We start from the raw sequence: 23,199 nt of genomic DNA on the forward strand, positions 1-23,199 counted from the left end.
TCAATGAGATGAATCCCTCAGTGTGAACAACTCTGAGTATCACATGCTTCTAATACCTGTATTCCACCTCCAGAGAAACTTGAAGACTAGGGGTTGCCAAAGCGGGGTAGGGAGTGTGAGTCTGAGTTCTAGAAGTTTCCAAAGTAATAGGAGGTTCCCAATACTAGGGTCGCCTTTCTAAACTCCAATTCTCCATGACCCAAGATTGTATCATGGCCTGATTGTCTCTTATCCCAGGTGGAAATGTGAGTTTGGGGAAAGGGAAAAGAGTCCATTGACCCACACACACACTTGAAGGTGACCCACCCCCGACCAGGCACAGAATAGCACAAGGCTCACAGATTCAAGTTAAATGTCCAATTTATTTTTATAACTGGAAACCAGAATAAACTTGGTTTTGAACAAGCGTACAAATGAAATGGCAGACACATGCTCAACTGAACATCGTGACATGGAGGGGAGTGGGGGAAAGAGGCCCCAAAATCTTGTACAGAGAATCAAAAGAACAATAAATAGTTCACTAAGCCACGTTGAAATGGCCTCCTGTCATCCCAACGTTTGTATTTTTTAATTTTAAATCCATAATAAAAAAAATAATCAAGTGCCCGTTTCTTAAACGAAGCACCAATACCAAGCAATAATAAATAGTTCCAAACTGTTAGTAAAAGACAAAACCTCCAAGTAAACAATGAAAGCTCATACAATAAGGAATAGAAAAAGGTAATAAAAATATTTCGCCTGGCCGGTACAAATGCAAACAACTGAAATCAATGAAACTTGCTTTGCAGGCAAATACAAAGAGCACCAAATACAGAATCACGGGGGTTGGGGTGGCGGAGGGCGGGGGAGAGGCAACATGACTGACAGATGGGGCTCAGGGCCTGGGTGAAAGGCGCATCCAGTCCTTTCACTCCTGGCTGGGGTGGGGGTGGGGTGCCACCTCCTCCAGTCCCTGGGAAAGACCTTCTAATGGCAAATGCCGGGTTCCAGTTTGGGGGAACAACTTTGAAGAAAGTCATGGCAGTGTGGAACCCGGCCTGAGGTGGGCTGGGCAGCCTGGACCCAGGGCTTTCTCACTGGATGGTCTGATTGGGGGGCGAGCATTTGAAATATGAAAGAGAAGCAAAAAAAGCAAAATAAATCCCCCCCCCCCCCGGAAAAAATGCTAGTTTCTCTGCCGTGGACAGAGACAAAATTTTGTGCTTTAGGATGGCTTTGTCCTGGCTTTCTGGTGACTCAGAGAAGCTGTTACAACAGAGCTGATGTGAGCTGGTCGAACAATACGAGTTTCACGTCGGGGCAGTGTGGGAAGGAAGGGGTGGGCTCCGAGTGACCTTGACCTGGTGCCCCCCAAGAGGAGACGGCAGCCCTGAGGTGCTGCAGCTTAGCCTGCAGGACACAAGAGAAATCCCAGCTCACTTTCCACGGGCCCCTCATGTCTGTCAACCTTAGTGGAGTGCAGACAGGGTGTAGTCGGCAGAGAAACTCCCAGGAGAAAGATTTCTGCATTTGGTCAAGAATTTGCCCCTACCACTACCGCCCCACCACAATAGGATACTCAGACTTTCATAACCTGAAATAATGGTTTCGTCTATTTCCTGAAATTAAAAAAATGGCTTCCTGATATAGGTATTTTTCTTTTTTTTTTAAAAAGGTATTATTCCCTCATCCAAAAAACCACCACTCTATTATCTTAAAGCTACTTGGCTTTACAAAAGAGAGACAGAGAAAGAGAGAGAAGAGAGAAAGTGGGGGAAAAGACAAGAAATGAAATCCAACCCAAAAGGAACCAAGAAGGAGACCCACAGAGGCTGGAGGATGGAGAGGAAAAGGCAGAGGAAGGAGAAAGATGTGGAAAGGCACCGAATCCATCCCAGGCCCGCGGCATTCGGAGACTGACGGAAAATAGGTTTCACAGAGAAAAGCAGCAAAACAGGGAAGAGAAGGCTTGGGCAAGCCATCCAGCACCCCTGGTGGAACGGTCGGCCCGGCCTCCTTTCCTGAATCTGGCACATGACCCCGTGCCTGGGGGGACCCACGAAGGTGGGCGCCGCTCCCTGGTCTCCGTCTGCATTTCTTTCTGCTCCTAGGGGCGCGGGGAGGTGGCGGTAGCGTTGACCAGCGGCTCGACGGCAGGATGCCTGCCATATGGACAGACAGACGGCCTCTTCCAGAAAGGAGGGTTCTGCAAAATGGTACATCCTCACCATAAACAGGGATTTTTTTGTGGTTTTTTTTTCCCCCCACTCAGCATGAATCAAGAATTCCCCCATCGGGTCTTCGACGGCCACACTAGAGAGCCTTGATTTTCATCAGGGGGTCTCCCATGGTCCTGGGTACGGCCAATCCCCACAAAAATATATATACAACTCGGTGGATGGCGCACCAGAAGCATTCAACTATTTCCTTGCGTTTCTTCTCCTCCACGGTTGTCAAACAACCTTTTTATTTTTATTTTTTTTTAATTATTCTCCTGTACAATAGGACTTCACATACAAATTTTTTTTGCAATATTTTATCCTGCCAAATTAAAAAAATATATTATGGCAGCCTGTTTTGTTTTTGTTTTTTTTTTCTTTTTATTTCCAAATTCACTAACAAAAAGGTACATTAAATCCCTTGAAAAGGACAAGCTTACAGTTAAAAAATTACAAGCTCCAGTAAAAATACAGCAAGTGCCTACATCATATGAACCGACCAATATATCCATTCCAGAGGGAGGTGGGAAGAGAAAAAAAATAAGTACAGGTCAGAAATGTGATTTTTTTTTCTGCGAAGCAATAACAATATTAAGCACTTTTTTTCTACATACTTTTTCTACATGGTGTAGCAATCCCCTTTGAAACCCCAAATACAAGTTTCTATACATTTTTTTAAATAAAAATTCAACACCCAAGGCAGAAAAAAAAATGTACTAAAACTCTGACTTTTTACTTTTTACAGTGACAAGAACAAATTTATAGACCCACCATTGAAATTTTACTGCAACATTTTCAAGGAAAAGAAAAGGGTTTTTTTTTTTCCCGCTTGTTTTGTCAAATGCCCAGGCATTCTCAATTATTACAAATACTGTTCCACTTTTACAGTAATCAAGAAATTTTAATATATATAATATATACTAAAACCCCGTCACCAAAGAAAAACAATATACACGCAGCCACTGTTGGTATCATTTTTGATAAACTAGTAAGCAAACTGGGGGGGGGGAATAATGAGAGCTCCCACACACATACACACAATTTTTTTTTGTTTTTTGTTTTTACCCTTGTATGTATCCAATACTGTAAACGTATTTTTAAGACAGAGTGTACTCAATCGAACTTTAGGAAAACAATAAGCCATTGCTCCTGAATGGGTTTGTGGGTTCCACCATTTCCACTTGCCCTTCGGGTCACTTGAAGTTTTTAGTCAGCAGTAAATTACCTTCCTTCCGCCTCGAAGCAGCAGCGTTGGCCCCTGCTGGAAGGGACTGAGGTGTGACACTCAGCTAAAGGAGGTCCCAGCTGTGTTGTGTGGTCAGTTCGATTGGTTTATGGCATTTTTCATGTCCTCTATCTTCAACCAGGAGATTCAACATTGTAAAGAAAATGTGGCTTGGTTTCTAAAGAATGGACTATTCTCGTTTCATGTTTTAAAAAAAAAAAAAAAAAGTCTTTTCATTTCCCAAAAAAGAAAAAAGTTTTGCATTTGTCTCAAGAGACTCGAATAGGAAGATTCGTTTCAAGGCACTCACATCAAATTGAATGGCAGTAGAAAAAAAAACTGTCCAATAAATTATGGGGTGTTTTTTTATTTTATTCTTTATAGTGCCAGTATTGTGAATGCCATGCTTAGCAACACTGACACTCGAATCTCAGCATCCGATACAGTCAAGCCCAGCTTTGGGGCCAGAGAAAAGATGTTGCAATTTCTTGTTTAGAAGCCATTTCATTTAAATGCAAACAAAAGCATTAAAGTGCGGGTCAACAAAAGACAAATGTCTAATCTCAAGAGTTCAATGTTTAGCATCTTCCAACCTAATGGGACAGAACAAAAACATTGGGAAGTAGCCTGGGCACCGTCAGATGGAATGATCCCTGGTATTTCCAGGAAAAGGGAAACACAATGTCAGGGCTCCCTTGCCTCTCCCAGCCTCTCCTAGTGATGGCATCAGTGTGCAGGGCATAGAAGGGAGAGACCCCTGCCTGGTCCCCTAAATTCTCTAAGGGAAATGGGGGGCACTTGTCTGTTTGGGAAGGGATTCAGTGATCACATGTAGAATGAACTTGGGAGTTTGGTGGTGGCATGATCCAGAAAAGAGAGAGATGAGAGAGGAAGTGAGAGAGAGAGAGAGAGAGAGAGAGAGAGAGAGAGAGAGAGAGAGAGAGAGAGAGAGAGAGAGAGAGAGAGAGAGAGACTGTTCAGCCTATATATAAAAAGACGGCTACACTATAATGCACCTGGCATCCTTTCTGGATCACTACCAGCCACAACCTGCTCCCCGAGAAATACCCTCAGCCCAAAGTAGGGTGGAGTGAACCCCACAGCCAATAGTGCATTTGTGACCAGCACTCAAGGCGCCCCCTGACTTTTTCAAGAAAGACTGAGTGCGCCCCCAGATTAAATATGCTCTCACCATCTCGGGCAGCTTCCCTAAAACTCCTGTTTTTCTAGCAGTGCTGAGTTTTCTGGGGGTTCCCCCCCAAAGCTTTACTTAGCTCATGGGAAAGGTTGAAATCAGCACAGAAAGGCCTCTGTCCCTCAGGACAATCTCAGTGCTACAACTCCATATTCCGATTATTTTTGAAACAAAGTGCTACAACTCGAAAGATTGTAATCGCTGTACACATCCATCCCCCACCCCACCCCCAAAATGAAACCAAAAACACATGCCACATTTTATTTCAGGACCAAAAAAAAAAAATCTTTTTTTAAAGAATATAAAAGTAAACAACTTTAAAAGTCATTTAAGTGTTGGCTTCTTCACAAGAAATTACACATGCTTAGCTTAAATTTCAAAAAAGCAGCACCCACCCCCCACCCCGAAATTATAATTTAAAAGATATGCACCCCCTCTACATTGCTTGCGAGTCACTGCTCAGGTTACTACAGGGTTTCCAAAAAAATAATTATTATAATTATAATAATAATAAAGGGATGGCTACCCAACAAAATCTTTTCAAAGGAATTAGAACCGATAGAAGAAAAAGTACCTGCACATGCCAAAAAAAAAAAAATTTACAAAACCCAATAAATACAGAAATTATTGCACAGTTAAAAGGCTCCACAATATTTTTTTTCTTTTTTTTTCCCTTTTTTTTTTTTTTTTTTTTTTTTTTTTCCTTTTTACTGCCTTAATCCACCCTCAGTTTTCCAAAGGACTTTTGCAGATCAGGTTTTCAACAGAGGGTCTCTGCCTGGCCTGGGTGCCGGGATACGTGGGGTGCTAAGTGGCGTTGAGATGGAGGAGGTGTGTGTGGTGGTGGTGGGGGGGAGGAAGTTGGGCAGAGAAAGAGGAAGAGGAGGAGGAGGCCAGTAAATATCAGGTCAGCATTCTCTCCATTGGCAAGGGTCCATGGTTACGGGGCTGGGCGCGCAGGCCGGGTAGGGCGCACGCAGGGCACACACACACACACAGGGCACACACTTAGCTGCGGTCGGCCTGCTCGATTTTCACGTCGCTAGTCAGCAAGTGCTCACCGTGCCACTTTTTCATATGCTTCTCCAGGGTGCTGTAGACGCTGAAGGGCATCTGGCAGATGTCACAGCGGTATACCTCCTTGCCAATCTGCCCGTGTGTCTTCATGTGGCGCGTGAGCTTGCTGCTCTGCGCGCACGCATAATTGCACAGCTCGCACTTGTAAGGCCGCTCGCCCGTGTGGCTCCGTCGGTGCACGGTCAGGTTGCTGCAGTTCTTGAACACTTTGCCGCAGTATTCACACGTGTCACTGCGGCGACCCTCCTTGGAGCTTGGCCTCCCAGGCCCGGGGCCACCCAGATGCGGCGTGCTGCCCCCGCTCGCTGTGCCGCTGCGCCCCGACAACCCGCCGTCCAGCAGGTCTCCGGGCGGCGTGGAGAAGCGCAGGCTGCCGTTCTCCGACGAGTGCTCGGACGACGTGGCGAATGGCGACTGGCGCGCATCCGTGAAGCCCAGGAACGGGTCCTTCATGAAGTGGCGCGAGGCGGCGTAGCCCACGAGCCATTGCGAGTAGACGTTCTCCGAGGGAATGAGCGCGGCGGGTGGCAGCTCCAGGTCCTTCTCCACCTTGATGCGCTTGGCCGCGCTGTTCAGCCCCGGGCTGGGCAGGGGTGGTGGTTTGCGTGGGAAGAGACCCGGGAAGGGCTCGGTGCCAGGGCCGAAGCCACCCCCGCGCCCATTGACTGCACCCCCAGGACCCGCATCCCCGCAGCCGCCCGCATCGTCCTCGTCGTCGCCTCCGGGGTCACCCACGGAGCGCTTCAAGAAGGCCGTGCGCTTCTGCTTGTCGGCCAGCAGCTCTCCATACGGGGGCAGCGCGCCCAGACCCACGTTTTCCATGACTTTCCCCAGCACCAGGGCCTTCTCGTCGGCCAGGGCCTTGACCACGGCGCCGCCGCCTCCACCGCCCACCCCGGCCACACCGGACACCACCACGCCGCCACCGCCGCCGCCGCCTCCGATGCCCCCGACACCGCCTCCTCCGTTCTCCCGGTTGCGGCTCAGCTCCGAGTCCATGCTGAAGCTAGACTCCGGACGGCTCTCGTTCTCCAGCAACAGCTCTTCCTCTTCCTCCTCCTCCTCCTCGTCCTCCTCCTCGGGCTCGGGGCCCAGCGATGGGTCGCTCTCGTGGTGATGCCGAAAGTCCCCGTCGGCCGCCTTGAGCGCGTCTTCTCCGGTCAGCTCGCTGGTGCCGGGCTCCGGGGAGCTGGCGGCCGACAGCCCGTCGTCCGAGCGGCCGGCCAGCGAGCCGGCCTTGTGCATGTGCGTCTTCATGTGACGCTTGAGCTTGCTCGCCTGCGAGCACGCGTGGTCGCACAGCTGGCACTTGTAGGGCTTCTCGCCCGTGTGGCTTCGCCGGTGCACGATGAGATTGCTCTGGAACTTAAAGGTCTTGCCGCAGAACTCGCACGACTTGCTCTTGGCCGGGGGCTGCGGCGGCGGCGTGCCCCCCGGGGGCATGGGTGGCAGAGGCGGGGTGCTCAGGAACGGGGACTTCGGGCTAGGCTGGAAAGGGTTCAGGAGCCGGTGCATAGGGTTCCCGCGCCCCGGGGACACGGGCGGCGGTGTGGAGCTGTTGCCCGCCAGCTCACGCAGCCGCCTCGAGAAGTCCATGGCGGGGGAGTCGATGGCCATGGGGTTCAGGCGCATGACTCGGTCGAAGGCACTGGGGTGCTGGGCGACGAGCCCCATCTCCTCGGCACTGAGGCGGTGCGGGTCTAGGTGGTGCCGGGGCGGAGGGCTGAACAGGGGCGGGGTGCCGGGTAGGCGGCCCTCGCCGAAGCCCGGGTGGTCCCGCAGGATGGGCCCCGTCATACGCAGCAGGTTGAAGGGGTTGCTGTCCCCCAGAAAATTCATGAGCGGGGACTGGGCCACGGCCTCGGGCCCCAGGGGCGGCGGGATGGTGAGGCGCGGCGTGAGCGAACTGCTGGCCGGGCCGGGCTCCAGGTAGATGCGGAAACCGTGCGTGTTCTGCGCGTGCTGCAGCAGGAACCACGCGCTGGTGAAGGGCTGTTTGCATGTTGTGCAAATGTAGCTGGAAGGCTCATCTTTACCTGGGGAGACACACGGGAGGGAAAAGGGGAGAGAACGTGAGTAGAAGAGGCCTGAGTTACAGGGCGCAGGGAGGAGGGATGGGAGGACGAGTGGGGAGGGGCCTAATCCTGCCTCTTAAGGGGGCACCCGGGCTGACCTAATCCAAAGGGAGGAGACCCTTTAGCATCGCTTTCCTCCCGGAGTATTGAGAAATTGGGAATGGCCACTGGGGGATCAGCAAGTGATTTCAGCTCCTGGTCTTGTTTCCCTAAACAAAACATGTTAAAGGGTCAGTGAGGAGGGTGTTTGCCTTGCATGTGACCGACCAGGGTCGAATCCTCAGCATCCTATAGGGTCCCTGAAACCTGCCAGGAATAATCTTTGAGCACAGAGTCAAGAGTAACCCCTGAATGCTGCAGAGCATGGCTCAGCTGCTCCACCCCCCCCCCCCAGAAAAGGAAAGAAATAGAAAAGAAAATAAAAGTCTTGCATGCTGTGAACCCCAGTTCAATCCCTAGCATTCCATCACGTCCCCTGAGCCCACCAGGAGTCATCCCTGAGCACAGAGCTAGGAGCCCTGAGCACCGCCAAATGTGGCCCCCAAACAGAGCAAAAGAAAACAAAACAAAAAAAGATCTTGAAGGTGAGGAGGGATTGGCTTGAGGTCAGACCTGCGGGCGCTGAGAGGCTACTCCTGGCTCAGTGTGGACTAATTCCTGACAGTATTTGGACCATCTGTGGTACTGGGGATAGAACCAGAATCAGGTGCCTACAAAGCAATAGGGTCAGAGACCCCTGACTATCTCTCCAGGCCCAGAAAGGTCTTCCTATCCTGTATAACCTCATAGCCCAATGGGCTAGAGTCTGGGACATGCAAGATCTCAGAGTTAGGGTAAGGCAGGGTATGCTGGAGAAACCTAGGGACTGCCATTGTTCTCCCCTGTATCTGTGACCATCGTGGCCAGGCCTGGCTAGTCAAGGGATCACCAGCAATGCACACACTGGACAACTGTGCATTTATTCATGTGTATGCATGCACACACGTGTACATACATGTGTGAGCTTCCCTGTGGCTAGATATGGTGAACAATGTCCCCTCTAAAACCCATCCCCCAGAGGGGGCAGAAATAGTCCCCAGACACTGACAGGGTCCCAGTGCACCCCCTCTGGCAAAGCTCATGCTGGGGATTCTGAAAATCACAAGAACTTCTTCCAAACATTTTGTTCTCATTCACTTATTTCTTTGGAGGCTCTGGGGGTCTCTTTTGGTGCTTCTAGCAATAAGAGCCTAATGGTGAGATATGGGGGGGGGAGGGGTCCCGTGAAAAGCTGCTCCAGTCTGATGGTGTTTGGGGACCTGCAGAGCTGCACCTGGCCGTGTTCTGGAAACCCTGTGGTCCCTGAAACAGAACTCTGGGCCCTCTGCATGCCAGGCTGCTCTCTAGATTTTGAATATTTCTCCCCATATCACAGACATTTTTGTTTTGTTTTGCTTTTGGGCCACACCCGGCGGTGCTCAGGGGTTACTCCTGGCTGTCTGCTCAGAACTAGCTCCTGGTAGGCAAGGGGGACCATATGGGACACCAGGATTCGAACCAACCACCTTAGGTCCTGGATAGGCTGCTTGCAAGGCAAACGCTGCTGTGCTCTCTCTCTGGGCCCAGACATTTTTATTTTTTTTTATTTATTTTTTTTTTTTTTTTGGTTTTTGGGCCACACCCAGCGTTGCTCAGGGGTTACTCCTGGCTGTCTGCTCAGAAATAGCTCCTGGCAGGCACGGGGGACCATATGGGACACCGGGATTTGAACCAACCACCTTTGGTCCTGGATCGGCTGCTTGCAAGGCAAACGCCACTGTGCTATCTCTCCGGGCCCAGACATTTTTATTTTAAGGAGAAAGAGCTGCCCAGGGTGTTGGCTCCAAGCACTTGGAATATGGGTCCAATCCCTAATGTTGCATGGTTTCCCAAACACAGAGACCAGAGAGTATCCTTTAAATGCTGGCTTGTCTTCTAAACCATATAGAGACAGAGATGGAAGAGACAGAGTCAGAAAGGCAAAGATGGAAAGAGAAACAGAGAAAAGTCAGAGACAGGAGGAGAGATGGAGAAAAAGTAAAAAACAGAAAATCAGAGACAGATAGAGGGACAGAAGAAGGACACAGAGATGGAGGGAGAAAAGGAGGATGAGAGACAGTGTGAGAGAGACAGATAGAGAATAAGAGACAGAGAGTTCTGGTAGCACTTGGGTATGGCCTTGGGAGATGCTCAGGCATGTGGCAGCAAATTTAAACTCAGGTAAGTAGGACAGGTACTGGAGACCTTCAGAGACCTCCAGACAGGGACACTCAATCCCCCAAACCCACACACAAAGCCCATCTCCTCGGGCCCAGCAGGATACTTGTGCGCCAGCTCCAGGAAGGTGGGTTGACCATGCAGATGACCAGACCAGATGCCGAAATATGTCAGGACTCCATCCCTTCCCTCCTGCCTCCTGGGGGCTTTGCCTTCCTTTCAGAACCTCCCATTAGAAGGAGGTTGCCTTCCACCACCCATGCTGGACCACCCAGAAGGGATAGAGAGACACTAATCCCAGACTTGGGCAAACTCACACACAGGGTACCCCTAAAGCACTGCCTCTCTCCCTCCCACCTTTCCTAAGCAGGTGTAAGAGAACAGGGGACATAGATACCCTACTCTCCCTCACAAACTCTTGCCAATGACTTCTGACCCCTGTGCGAGATTTATTTTTGTTTTAAACCCAAAGATTTAGGGGGAAGGGTGAGCTGAGATCTCAACAGTAGAAACCAGGGGACTCAAACCAAATGATCATCATTCTGAAGCCATAGCACAGCTGGGAGGGTACCAGCCTTGCAAATAGCCAACTGTGTTTGAATCTGGCACCCTATATGGTCCCCTGAGCACCATCCAGGGTGACCCTTGAACACAGAGCCAGCAATCAGCCCTGAACCTCACCAAGTGTGACCCAACAACCAAAATAAAAACAAATAAAAACAAATGTCATGATCCCCTACTAGTGGGGCTTCACCTGCAGCCCAAATGTCAACAGGCTCCTATGGGACAGCATCATAGGATAGTGCCAAAGGTGATGAGGACATGCTGGATGAGAATTCTAGTCCTGGGGCCACCCAAGACCAGATGCGGGGCAGTGGGCTTTGCCAGAGTCATTCCTCCCTGTCTCCACTGTATGTTCGTGGTGGTGAAGAACAGGGAGTTGGGGAGAGAGACAAGAAAGGAAGACTAGAAATCCCAAAGTCTGACTTGCTCAGTTGTGAGGGACAGAACAGGGGGGAGGGTGTTCCACTCTCCCAATGTGCCCAATCCAGGTTTCATTCCTGGCATCCTATAGGGGACCAATCATGCTCTTAATTCTCTCACCTAGGGCCAACCCCAGATGACCAGCAGATTAGGATTCTCAGAGGCAGGGCAGAGGTGACAGGAGCCTCTGGGCTTCGGCAACAGGGCCCAGAGCTGCAGATTTTTTTTTGTTTTGTTTTGGGGACCATTCCTGACTGCACTCAGGAACCACTCCTGCTGGGCTCGGAGAACCCTATGAGATGCTGGAGATCAAACCTGGGTTGGCCTCGTGCAAGCAAGCATCCTCTCCACTGTACTACAGCTGTAGATTTCTGATCAAGAGCACATGAACTGCACAGAAAACCATGCAAAGACAAGATCAGGCCACTGATGGACAGGCACAGGTGGACAGCACAGGGATAGGACCCGGGCATCATAATCTAAAGTGGGCAGCAGGGCACGGGTGAGGGACAGGACACATAAGTAAAAGGAGCACCAGGGCAGGAGATGGCCCAGGAAACGTCTACTTAAACAGTACCTGCTTCAGCATCTGAGTTTTGTCTACAAAACTTTCTTTTCTCTTTTTTGGTTTTGGGGCCTCACTTGGCAAGCACCAGGGCTTATTCCTGGCTCTGTGCTCAATGATCATTCCTGGCAGTGCTCAGGAGACACTATGAAGTGCCGGGATCAAGTAAGGCTGGTTGTGGGGAAGGAGAGCACCCTCCTCGCTCTACTATGGCTGGAGCCCAACATGCCTGCAAAACTTTTATTCAAGTCTCAATCCATGTTCATGACAACATATACTAACAGGTCTCCCACATGCCAGAGGGCCCTAGTACTGAGAGTGCTCCTGGCACCCAACTTTTCACAGTAGCCCAGTACCACCCAGGTATTGCCACAATGGACCTCGAGCCAATTTCCTCCCTCCCTCTCTCCATCTCCTTTGTCAGCATCTTCCTCTTCCTGGGGCTCTCCAGAGCACAGTTCCCCATCTCCTTTTTTCTAGAAAGTTCTATGGCTGGTCTGCAAAGGCCTAGAATGAAGGCTGTTCTCACAGGCAAAATGGCCGATGAAAAAATTCTGGGGGAAACAAAACAAAACCAAACAATAAAACCTGAAAATGCGGCTGCTGGGAAGCATGTGGGTGCATGTCCTGAAGAGTTCAGATGTTTCCACTTCTTGTTTGAAAAAGGAAACGTGGAGGAGACATTTTTAACACTAGCTTAGAGCAGAGCTGTAAGGAAGTAGCAGGGAAGATGGGTATGTGTCTCAGGGCCACAGACCCACACCAGGCCAGGCTTCCTCTCCCTGCACCTCTGTACCCACAAATACCCTCAGAGTCCTGACAGTGTTTACCATAGGTCAAGCTCTTTCTGGGATCTGGCAGCTTCTGAATCATTAGCCCTCAAACACCAGACAGCTCTCCCCATTCTCTTCCCCTTTAAAAAAATAAAATAGGGGATGGAGTGATAGCACAGCAGTGGGGCATTTGCCTCGCATGCAGCTGACCCTAGACTAACCCACGTTCAATCCCCGGCATCCCATATGGTCCCCCGAGTCTGCCAGGGTGATTTCTGAGTGCAAAGCTAGGAGTGCTGCCAGGTGTGCCCCTAAATTAATTGGCCATTTCCACATCCATGGCTGTATCTGGCCTCTGAGTAGCCTTAAGTGGGCCAACTCACTTTTAAGAACTGAACAATATCAGGGGATGACGTGATAGCCAGTGGTGAAAGCATTTGCCTTGTACACAACTGACCTGGGTTCAATCCCTGGCATCCCATAGGGTTCCCCTAATTCCACTAGGGGTGATTTCTGAGCACAGAGACAGGAGTAACACCTGAGAATTGCCGTGTATGGCCAAAAAACTAAAAATGAAAAGGTGTCAGAAAGAGCTTTTAAAGCTCCTCCTCAGAATGTTTCTTTTTTTTTTTTTTTTTTGCTAGAAAATTTACCCCACACTTTCCATGTTGGGCACATGCAATCCTCACAATTACCCCATCTTTGCAGGCTGCAGACCTGGAGTGCCAGTGAGATGAGGCAGGGATTGGCAGGACTCATCTCCTACCATGCAGATCCTGTGGTCTCCAAGCCTGAGAAATGCCCAGGAAATGCCACATCTTGTGGCTTCCAGCATGCACTCAGAACCAATGCCCGACCTCCACTTGCTTCTTTCCTGCCCATCCAGACATTCCTGATGCCCACACTTAGTAGCTGGGTCCGGCTTGAATGAAAGACTCTTGTAAGCATCTCAAATTCGCCAACCCGGCTCACCAGCACCCCAAGCGCCACTCAGTTTAGACTTTCTCCACAATCAAATGCTCTCCAGAGCAGGGTGGATATATTACCAGCCTCCCTGGCTTCCTTGTCAGCAGACTGCCTGCCACCCACAAAGCACTGGACAGGGTCAAGGGGGAACCGTGCTCATAAACACATCCTTTCTGCATCTCCACTCCATGCAGATGTAACATTTGGACTTTTGCTTTATTTGGGGGCCTCAAGCAGTTCTCAAGGAGTTCTGGAGTAACTTCTGTTGATGTTGGACAGTTCAATGAGCAGGGCTAGTGATGCCAGGCTTCTGGGACACAGCAGGGCTTGGGGCTGAAGTCTCTGGCCAGACCCAGCATGCTCAGGGCCTCCCAGAAATACTTGGCAATTCTCAGGCCACAATGGCAGGCACTGAATTCAGAGTTCCTGTAGCCAGAACCCGAGAGGCCTCTCGCAGCCTTACATTTAATTTTTCTATGTCTGGGGTTAATGGACCTTCCCAGCACCAGCCCCCCATATCCGGGGGGTATGGGGCACTGTCTCTCTGGCAGTACTAAATTCCAGGAGGAATCTCAATGCAGCCTCTGTGGGGCACTAGAAGTGCAGAGTGTCCAGACTAGCAAACTGTGAGACATCTTAGTTTTACATCAACCTTTGGAAATTGATATAAAACTGGATTCCTATGGGCTGGAGTGATAGTCCAGTGGGGAGGGCATTTGCCTTGCATGCAGCCAACCATGGTTCAACCACCCACAGTGTCTCCGAGCACTATCAGGAGTAATTTCTGAGCACAGAGCCAGCAATAACATCTGAGTGCCGTGAGGTGTGGCCCCCTCAAAAAGTGGCCAGTCCAAGCACCCCACTTGAAACCAGTCACACCCCTGGGAGTCAGCCTTCTCTCTATGCCAAGAATGGAGTCCAGATGCCTTTGTTCCTTATGGACACTCTATCAGGGATACCCCAGTTTTGGTTCCAGGGGAAACCTAGGAAAAGGGACCTGAGAAGCTTGAATGGACCAGGAAAGGGCCTGAGGTCTGCTATGGAGGGAACCCCTTCTCTCCTGCTGCCTAGGAAGGGCCAGGTCCCTTGGAAGGCATCAAATCCTCCTCTGGTCACTGGATGTCAATCTGCACAGTCCCCAAGTAACCCTCAGGGGCTCCACCCCCCACCTCCACCTGGACAGAGCCTCCCTCCTCAATTTTCCATGCCCAGAGAGACCAGGTCCTTTGACTGCCTCCTTGCATTGCTGCTTATGAGTCTGAGCTGCAGTATCCAGGCATGTCCAACTCTCCCAGCCAGTTCTGACAGTGGAGGTCTGGCACAGCTCCCAGATGGAACTGAGCACTGATCATAGCACTATCACAGGCCTGCATGGGTCCAAAAGCCCAAGGGATGGACATTAGCAGGAGCAGTGTGGAAACTGAGTCATGGGTGGAAACACCTTTCTGCATGAGGCAGGCCAGACAAGGCTTGTGGGTCCAGGTTGGGGGTAAGGGGTAAGGGGTGAAAAGGTGAGAGTTTCACCTGTCTCTGCAGCCCATGAATGAACTGAGATGTAGTGTGTGTGGTGGGAGTGAGTCAGTTGGGACTACTAGGCTGATTAGCTCGTGGAATGGTCCAGGCAGATACACTTTTGTTGAGGGCTTGGGGCGGGGGGAGTTCTACCATGTCCAATAGAGTCCTGGGTCTGCCTTATGAAACACAGAAATCACCTCATGTCAGCACCCAGCTTCCCTTCCTGCACTTATCCAGACATCACCAATCTATCCCCACACTCCCCAGGCCCCTCCACCCAGCACTCCAGACCCAGCCCCAGTACACAGAGCCCAGGAAATTAAAGCTCAGGGTGGACGGGCCATGAGAACCAAGGGCTGCCCAGAGCAGTGGTTGCAGCTCTCGTCTGCCCTGCCTGGGGATGATAAAGAGAAACGGGGGCCCATATGGACTCAGCATGGAATAGGACAGGGGACACTTCCAGTGACAGAACTGAAAAGTGAGAGGTGCCAGGGGGCTGTTGGGAAGAATGGCAGGAGCTCATGTGGGTCAGCTGGTCACCTGCCCCCTCCCTCCTCACCCCACACTGATTATTTATAGGTGTACCAAAGTGGGGCTTTGGTAAAGGGCTGCCCCTGGGGTTCTACACTGAAAGGCTATGGTCTAGGCAGGGTGCAGCATGGCTCAGGGAGTCCCTGCCTCAAACATGAGCTCCTATCCACATTCGTGTTTTTGTCTGTCCCCCGACACCATGGTCTGTCCTATCTGGAGGAAGCCTCTGACCCCAGTCTCTCTTTCAAGCAGGGCTCAACCCAGGGGGGCCTTGGCCCTGGTCCTGACTTCTCAGCCACACCAGGTCATAGGTATATCCTGGCCAGCAACATACTGGGAGTCCCCAGGGGACTGGGTTCAAACACAACAGACACGGCTCAGCACCTAACCCTGAGCCACTATAGAGCTGTCCAGTGACTCTCCCAACCAGCCTGTGAGGCCATCACTGCCCCCTGGGAACCACCAGGCACTCAGAATCTTCCTGAGAGGCCTCTCACCCACATCAACAGGAACCCCACTATCCCACTCTGCCTGCTTCCACTTGCTCCAGCAGAAACACATGCTCACTAGCTCATGAGGTCTCTCTTCTCTCTCCTCCTTTCCTCTCATTTTCCTTCTTTTTCTCCTCTTCTCTTCTTACTTTCTTCTGTCTCCCCTTCTCTCTTTGTTCCTCTTTCTCATAATCTCTCTCAATATATATGTACATATACATATATATGTATATATGTACATCACATAGATTTACTGGGCTCTTGCTGAATAGACCAAGTCAGCCCACCTTCCAGTGAACTCATCTTGCTGACCTGGAACAGGAAATCAGCCACATCTATCCTTGGTGAGAATGAAGCTGCTTGGTGTGATGGGGGAGTCTCAGAGTATTGGGGACCATCCCCCAGAGTAGAAGTGGCTTTGATGCACCGAGCAGGCACAGGTATACCTGCCACAGAGACCAAATTCACTATATCATGCTCCCTGAGACAACAGTGCACCCCCAAACCCTGGTATCCCTGCTTTGAACAAAGACGCCCCCCCAGGAAAGATGCTTAGTCCAGCATGCAGAATTGAACATGCCAGATCACAGCTTGGCACTGCCCAAGTCCAGAGGGCCTGTACTGGAGGAGAGCAGAGAAAGGACCACTGTGTCATGGAGCAAGGATGGCGAAGGCAGTATTACCCCACCAACACCAGTCTGCAAGTGCTGGTTCCCAAGCCAGGCTCTCCCCACTACACATGGCATGTCTAAACTAGGAAGAACTGTCTCATGGAAGGAGAAACCCACTTCTGGGTGCTGATTCCCCGCCTCCAACAATGCCAGAAAATTTATCAAGAGGCCCAGGTCTGAGCCCTGAACTATGAGCCAGCAGCTCCAGACACCAGGCCCCCCTTCTGCTGGACACCAGGCCCCATGCTGGGCAGAGGCCAACCCCTTCTAGGTCCTTCAGTGACCTCAAGAATGTCTTGCACTGTGTCCGTCTTAAGGTCACTTGTCAGGGCAAGTCTCCCAGCAGGGGAGACAGCAGCAGCACAACTAGCTGGGAAAATACAGAGCTGAGAGAGGTCTGGAGGTGTAGAGGTGGGACCCAGCTCGGAGGGGAGGGATTGGAGGCAGAGCTGCAAAGGGGCAAAGGGGGGGTGCAGGGAACTCTGCAAACAGGCAAAGAAACTGGGCAGAACAATCATGGGCAATCACGTCACTAGAAATTCCAACCCAGTGAAACTCACCAATTAAACAAAAATAAATAAATAAATGGGGCTGGAGCGATAGCACAGTGGGGAGGGCAATTTCCTTGTATGTGGCTGATCTTGGTTTGATCCCCAGCATCCCATGGGGTCCCCGAGGATTGCCAGGAGTAATTGCTGAGCATGGAATCTGAGTGCCACTGGGTGTAGCCCAAATACAAATAAACAAAAATTGGGAGAAGGAGCAATAGTACAGCAGGACAGTGTTTGCCTTGCATGCGGTCTATCTAGGTTCAATTCCCGGCATTTCACATGGTCCTACAACCTTATCAGGAGTAACTTCCGAGTCCAGAGTCAAGAATCCTGAAAACTCCTGCGTATGATCCAAACCATCCCTTCAAAATGGTTGGCAGGGGAGGTATCAGGCTCACACTCAAGGTTTATTAAAGCCAAGAGCTGTTGGGGACAAGAAAACTTTAGGTCATCAAAAGGCAGGAGTTGCCTTGTCTCATCTGAACATGCTGGGCCAGAGATGCACCTTCAAGATAAGGATGCTCCAGGCTCTCAACGGAAAAGCAGTCTTAAGCTTAAATGGCAGCTGCAGGCCCCAGGTGCCCTGCCTACACCCTACCTTCCCCTCAACAGTCTCAATTTCAACTCATGTCTGTGGTTGGCCACGTGTGTCATTTGTGGCTTATGAAACAGCTCCTCAGCCCTGACGCGGTGTAGGGCAAGGCTGACCACAGGACCTGGTATGGCAATAACAAGCCTCGTTTAAGTCCGATGGCAGAGCTGAGGTCATACATGCATGCACAGAGACTTTTCACACACAGCAAGATCTTCCGGTTCCCCACCACCAAGACTCCTTTGACTTCTCCCACTCAATCCTGTTAAGGCGTTGGACCCCAGGAAGTAGGTTGTCTGATCCAAAACCAGTATCTTGTTGGATTGGGGCCCCTGTATGCACCCCACACCCTACCCTGTTCCTGTGGGCTCCAGGGACTCAAACCAAGTTTTCTTCCCTTTTTTCACACCACCCTCCCCTCGATATCAGACTGCCCAAAGGATTCTAGAAGTCTCAGCACAGGACTTGAGGAAGCCACAAAAGAACAGAGAAGGGGCCGGAGAGATAGCATGGAGGTAAGGTGTTTGCCGTGCATGCAGAAGGATGGTGGTTCGAATCCCGGCATCCCATATGGTCCCCTGAGCCTGCCAGGAGTGACTTCTGAGTGTAGAGCCAGAAGTAACCCCCTGAGCGCTGCCAGGTGTGACCCAAAAACCAAAAAGAAAAACAAAAACAAAAAAATAAAATAAACAGAGAAGACAAACCAACCTTTATCCAATTGTTTTTAGGGTTGTAGGGCCATGTCTGTAACTATTGGTGCACAGGGCTTGCTCCTGGTTCTGTGCTCAAGGATGATTCTGATCAGGGTTTAGGAGACCATAGGTATTCAAACTGGGACTGGCAGCATACAAGGCAAGTTCAACCCTCTGGACTCTCTCTGGCCCATCTTCATCACTTCAGTGGAAAATTTGGGGGCCAGAGCAATAACACAGCAGTAGGGCATTTGCCTTTTATGCGGCCAACTCAGGACAGACCTCAGTTAAATCCCCAACTTCCCATATGGTCCCCTGAGACTGTCAGGAGCAATTTCTGAGTGCAGAGCCAAGAGTAAGCTCTGAGTACCACTGGGTGTGGCCTCCCCCCCCCAAAAAAATTTGAAGCACATGAAGAAATAAACAGACAAGAAAAGTGAAATACTTCTTTTCACCTGTAATAAAAACTGGCTAGTCCCAAAGCTGCTAGCACATATACATAGGTGCACGCATGTGTGCAGAGTTTGGTGTGTAAAACTCAGCTTCCCTGCAGAGCCCAGCAAGCCAACAGGGTCTGGAAAGAGTGACTCCGAATATATCCCTTCTCCATCATCTGTTCCTCCCAACACCAGCCTACGCCCTTCTTGCCTTCTCTGCAATCCACCCCAATCTACCCACTGCATCCCCAGAAGGATGGTCGGAGCTCCTGCCCTCTTGTCAGTGTGCGGACACTTCGTTCTGAGAGGATAATTGGCGTTCTGCGGAGCCTCCACGTCGAGCTCTCTCTCTCGAGGTCAGGGCCGATGCGTGGAGACTCATTACTGGCCGCCACAAACGAGTGGTAATAAATGGACGCAGCACGGAGTGGCGGCGGTGGCAGCGTGAAAGTGCTCAGTCCGCGGGGAGGGATAAAACAGGAAAGCTGCGCACAAGCACTTGTAAATTTGGCTCATTTGTCTCTGAAGTTAAAGGTTATTCCCTGGTTCTGAATCTGTAATAAAAACCTGGCTAGCCCAAGGTTGGTGGGGCATGTTTGAATATTTAAATTGTGCATAATCATAGGCAATTATGGGGGAAAAGCTTGCAAAGGGGGGAGCAGTGATGGGCGCACCAAGGACTCTGGCTCCCTCTGACAACTCACTTATCTAGAGGGTACTACCTCCCCCCAAGACTTCAGCCACTGACCAGGGCCTTAAAAGGCCCTGAAATTCCTCCTGAAACGCCCAACAGCTGGGCTGGGCTCACCTGTCCAGTGGGGTCTTTTGGGGTCTTTATTGTTGTTGTTATTGTTGCTTTTCAGAACTTTGCTTCCTGGCTTGTGCAGCCTGCCTGTCTGAGGGGGCAAACTCCAGCCACATTCACCCCAGGAGGAAAAAGTAGGGCCAAGATGGCAGGAAGGGGGAGTGGCTGGACTTTTTTTAGGGTCCCTGAGCTGGGGACTTCTCTCCACGGGAGGGCAGAGGCCGGGCTGGCAGGGCCCCAGCTGTGCCGCCCTGGGGTGGCACCCAGCTCCTGTCGCCCGACTACCAGGTTAACCAACTGCAACAGCTCCGAGCGACTCCAGCCAGCTTGTCACCGAGCACAAAAGTCATCAGCGCCTGAATGTTCTTTTCTGCACCACAATTAAGACGAATCAATACGACGTGCCACAAATGGTATTTTACTCTCAATAAGAAGTCGAGCTGAGTTTATTCAGAATATTTTAGCGCTTCCCCGGGGGATTGGGGGCCCGACGCAGATGGCAATAAAGGACTCAGCCTAAGGCTACAGCACATTATGGTAATTCTAATGTCAGATGTACTTTAATATACAGCTCTATTTAATCACCCCATTATTTCACATTTCCATATGAAAAACCCGCGGCACTTCTGCAGCCTTCCCTGAGCCCTGGTGCCAGCTCGCTCCACCCCGCCTGTGGCGGAGAGACCGCCAGGCCAGGCCCCTTCGCCAGGCCCACTCGGTGCCCAGACTTCCGGCTCCTGCCAAGGCTGCCAGGCAGCCCAGCATGACTGCATCCGGGGACTCAGGCTGGGCAGGCATTGGGGGGGCTATGAAGAAAGGGGACCTGATACCCCAAATTGTACACAGGTGCCCTGGAAAAATGCAGGGATGCACAGCAGGGTCCCTGCCACTGGAAGGCACCCTGGGTGTCACCTGCAGAGGCCAGGCATGCTGTTCTCATGCCCCAAAAGCTGATTCTCAAAAGCTCCCATTGGCCCAGGAAAGCAATAATGGGGCCAGGGTAAGGGAAAAGGAGGTGATGGGGGCAGGGGTGGAGGGAGGAAAAGTCACAGCAGAGGTGAACCCCAAACTGAACTATCTGGGGCCAGGAGGCCCCAGCCATACACTCCACTTGACTGCCTAAATCCAAGGTTCCAGGTCCTGGGAAAGCAGAGGCCAGAGTTTTCCACATGCCAGTCCAGGCCAAGGTGAGGCACAGCAGAAGCAAAGGTGTGGCCGAGCCGCAAAGAGCCTCTTGGCCCAGCACAAAGCCTGCTGAACTCCAGCCCCAGGACCCACCCAGGTGGGTGAAGAAATAACTGGACTCAATCTCTAGGATGCCCCAAGAGTGAGTCAGCACTGAGGCACAGAACAGAATTCTGGAATGGGTTCCTGTGCAAGGACGGGATGAAGGAAAAGAGGCAGGGGAAGAGGTAGGGAGGAAGAGAGAGAGGAAGGAAGGAAGGAAGGAAGGAAGGAAGGAAGGAAGGAAGGAAGGAAGGAAGGAAGGAAGGAAGGAAGGAAGGAAGGAAGGAAGGAAGGAAGGAAGGAAGGAAGGAAGGAAGGAAGGAAGGAAGGAAGGAAGGAAAGGAGGAAGGGATGGAGGGAGGGAGGGGGACGGAGGGAGGGAGGGAGGGAGAAGGGAGGAAGAAGGGAGGGAGAAGGGAGGAGGAAAGGGAGGAGGAAAGAAGGAAGGAGGGAAGGAGGAATAGAAGAAAGGAGGGAAGGAAGGAGGGAGGGAGGAAGCAAAGGGAGGAAAGAAAGAAGGGAAGATGGAAAGAAAGGAGGAAGGAAGAAGAAAGGAAAGAAAGGAGGAAGGAGTGAAAGAACAAAGGAAAGGAGGGAGAGGGTAGAAGGAAAAGAGAAAGGAAATGAGGAAAGAAAGGAAGGAGAAAGAGAGGTAGAGAGGAAGAAAGAGAGGGAGGGAAGAAAAAGGAAGAAAGGAAAGAAGGGAGGGAAGGAGGGAAGGATGAAGGAAAGAAGGGAGGGAGGAAGGAAGGTAAGAAGGAAGGAGGGAAGGGGAAGGAGGAAGGAAGAGAGGAATAAAGGAAGGAGGGAAGGAAGTATAGAAGAAAAGGAGAAAAGAATAAAAGAAAGAAGGAAGGGAGGAAGAAAAGAAGGAAGTATAGGACTGGAGGGAGAAAGAAAAGGAGAAAGAAGAAAAGAAAGGAGGAAGGGAAGGAGGGAAGAAGGCAGGGAGGTAGGAAGAAAGAAAGGAAAGGATGGAAGAAGAAAGGAAGGGTGGAAGAAGAGGAGGAAAGAAGGAAATAAAGAAGGGAGAGAGGGAGGAGAAAAGGAAGTATAGGAAGACTGGGGGAAGGAAGGGAGGGGAGAAGGAAGAAAAAAGAAGGAAGGGGAAGAGAGGAAGGAAGAAAAGAAAGAAAGGAAAGGACAGAGGAAGGAAGGAAGGAAGGAAGGAAGGAAGGAAGGAAGGAAGGAAGGAAGGAAGGAAGGAAGGAAGGAAAGAAGGAAGGAAGGAAGGAAGGAAGGAAGGAAGGAAGGAAGGAAGGAAGGAAGGAAGGAAGGAAGGAAGGAAGGAAGGAAGGGAGGGAGGGAGGGAGGGAGGGAGGGAGGGAGGCAGGGAGGGAGGAAGGGAGGAAGGGAGGAGGGAGGGAAGGAGGGAGGGAAGGAGAGAGGGAGGAAAAGAAGGAGGGAAGGAGGAGGGAGGAAGGGACTGAGTGAGAAAGGAAGAACATGAGAACACCATTACATGCCAGGGCCCCACACATGAAAAAAGTATCTGTCTCAAAACTGTCCAGCCACCCACAAAACTTTCAGCAAAGCAACTCTAGCAGAACAGTCTGAGATGCTCAGTGAGACACATGCTTCCGAAGAAAATATATCTGCACATTTGAATCCTATCCACAGACTCTGGACTCCTACACCACAGCCCGGCAGAGACCCAGAGCCCACTCCACAGGAACCACGCCCACATGCCCCCTCCCAGATCATCCTGGGACTCCATCTGCCAATATACTTTGAGGGTCAAAATTCAGCTGTGGAAATTCCATCTCAAAGTCTAAGGTCTTGGAGTCCACCCTGTTATTACTAATGACTCGGAAACCTAAAAATAGGTATTAATACTCCACAGGAGCATTTCTGGGAGTGCTGACGGCCAGCTTGGAAGCAGAGCTCGACCAGTGGTTGTCTGTAGGGGTATCTCCTGGCCACGTCCCGAGACATTTTGGATGGCCACAATGGGAGGTGGGGTATCGTTGGCAAGGAGAGGGTATCAGGGCTGGAAGACAGAAATTGGGGAATCCTTTAGGTCAGTCCTGCTGTGCCAGTAGCTGCAGCTACAGAACAGAGCGGGTTCCAGGAGAAACGAGGGAGAGTGAGACAGGGGGAGAGTGTGAGAGAGGAACGAGGATGGTAGGAAGGTTCTGCAGGGTGCAGTCTGGGTAGTGAAGAAGCAATGGGTGTTCCGGCTCATGACATAATTGAAAGGACCCTTGGGTACTGGAATCAAGTGGTGCTGAGACTTTAGGACTCCACCGGGCATACAGGAGGGCAGAAGTATGCATCCCTACCCTGCCGGCCGACACCCACCCCTGCCCTTCCCTGGGCAGATCAACCAAAAGACTTGCCCTAAAGTCAAGTTTTGCTGCGGCTGAAACGTCAAATAGAACTTCCTGAAATCAT

The 23,199-nt window shown here is 51.0% G+C and overlaps 1 protein-coding gene across 1 annotated transcript in view; it reads right to left on the reverse strand.

The window, feature by feature from the left end:
* Nucleotides 1–5,058: 5,058 nt before the first annotated feature.
* The window catches only part of BCL11B (BCL11 transcription factor B), a 92,962-nt gene continuing 74,821 nt past the window's right edge, over nucleotides 5,059–23,199 (reverse strand). The window contains 2 exon segments of the mRNA XM_049769919.1: nucleotides 5,059–6,556; nucleotides 6,611–7,731. Of these exon segments, the coding sequence (XP_049625876.1) occupies nucleotides 5,627–6,556; nucleotides 6,611–7,731 (2,051 nt within the window). The 3' untranslated portion in view covers nucleotides 5,059–5,626.

Source organism: Suncus etruscus, chromosome 3 (assembly GCF_024139225.1).
Source record: "Suncus etruscus isolate mSunEtr1 chromosome 3, mSunEtr1.pri.cur, whole genome shotgun sequence".
NCBI classification, from domain to species: Eukaryota; Metazoa; Chordata; class Mammalia; order Eulipotyphla; family Soricidae; genus Suncus; species Suncus etruscus.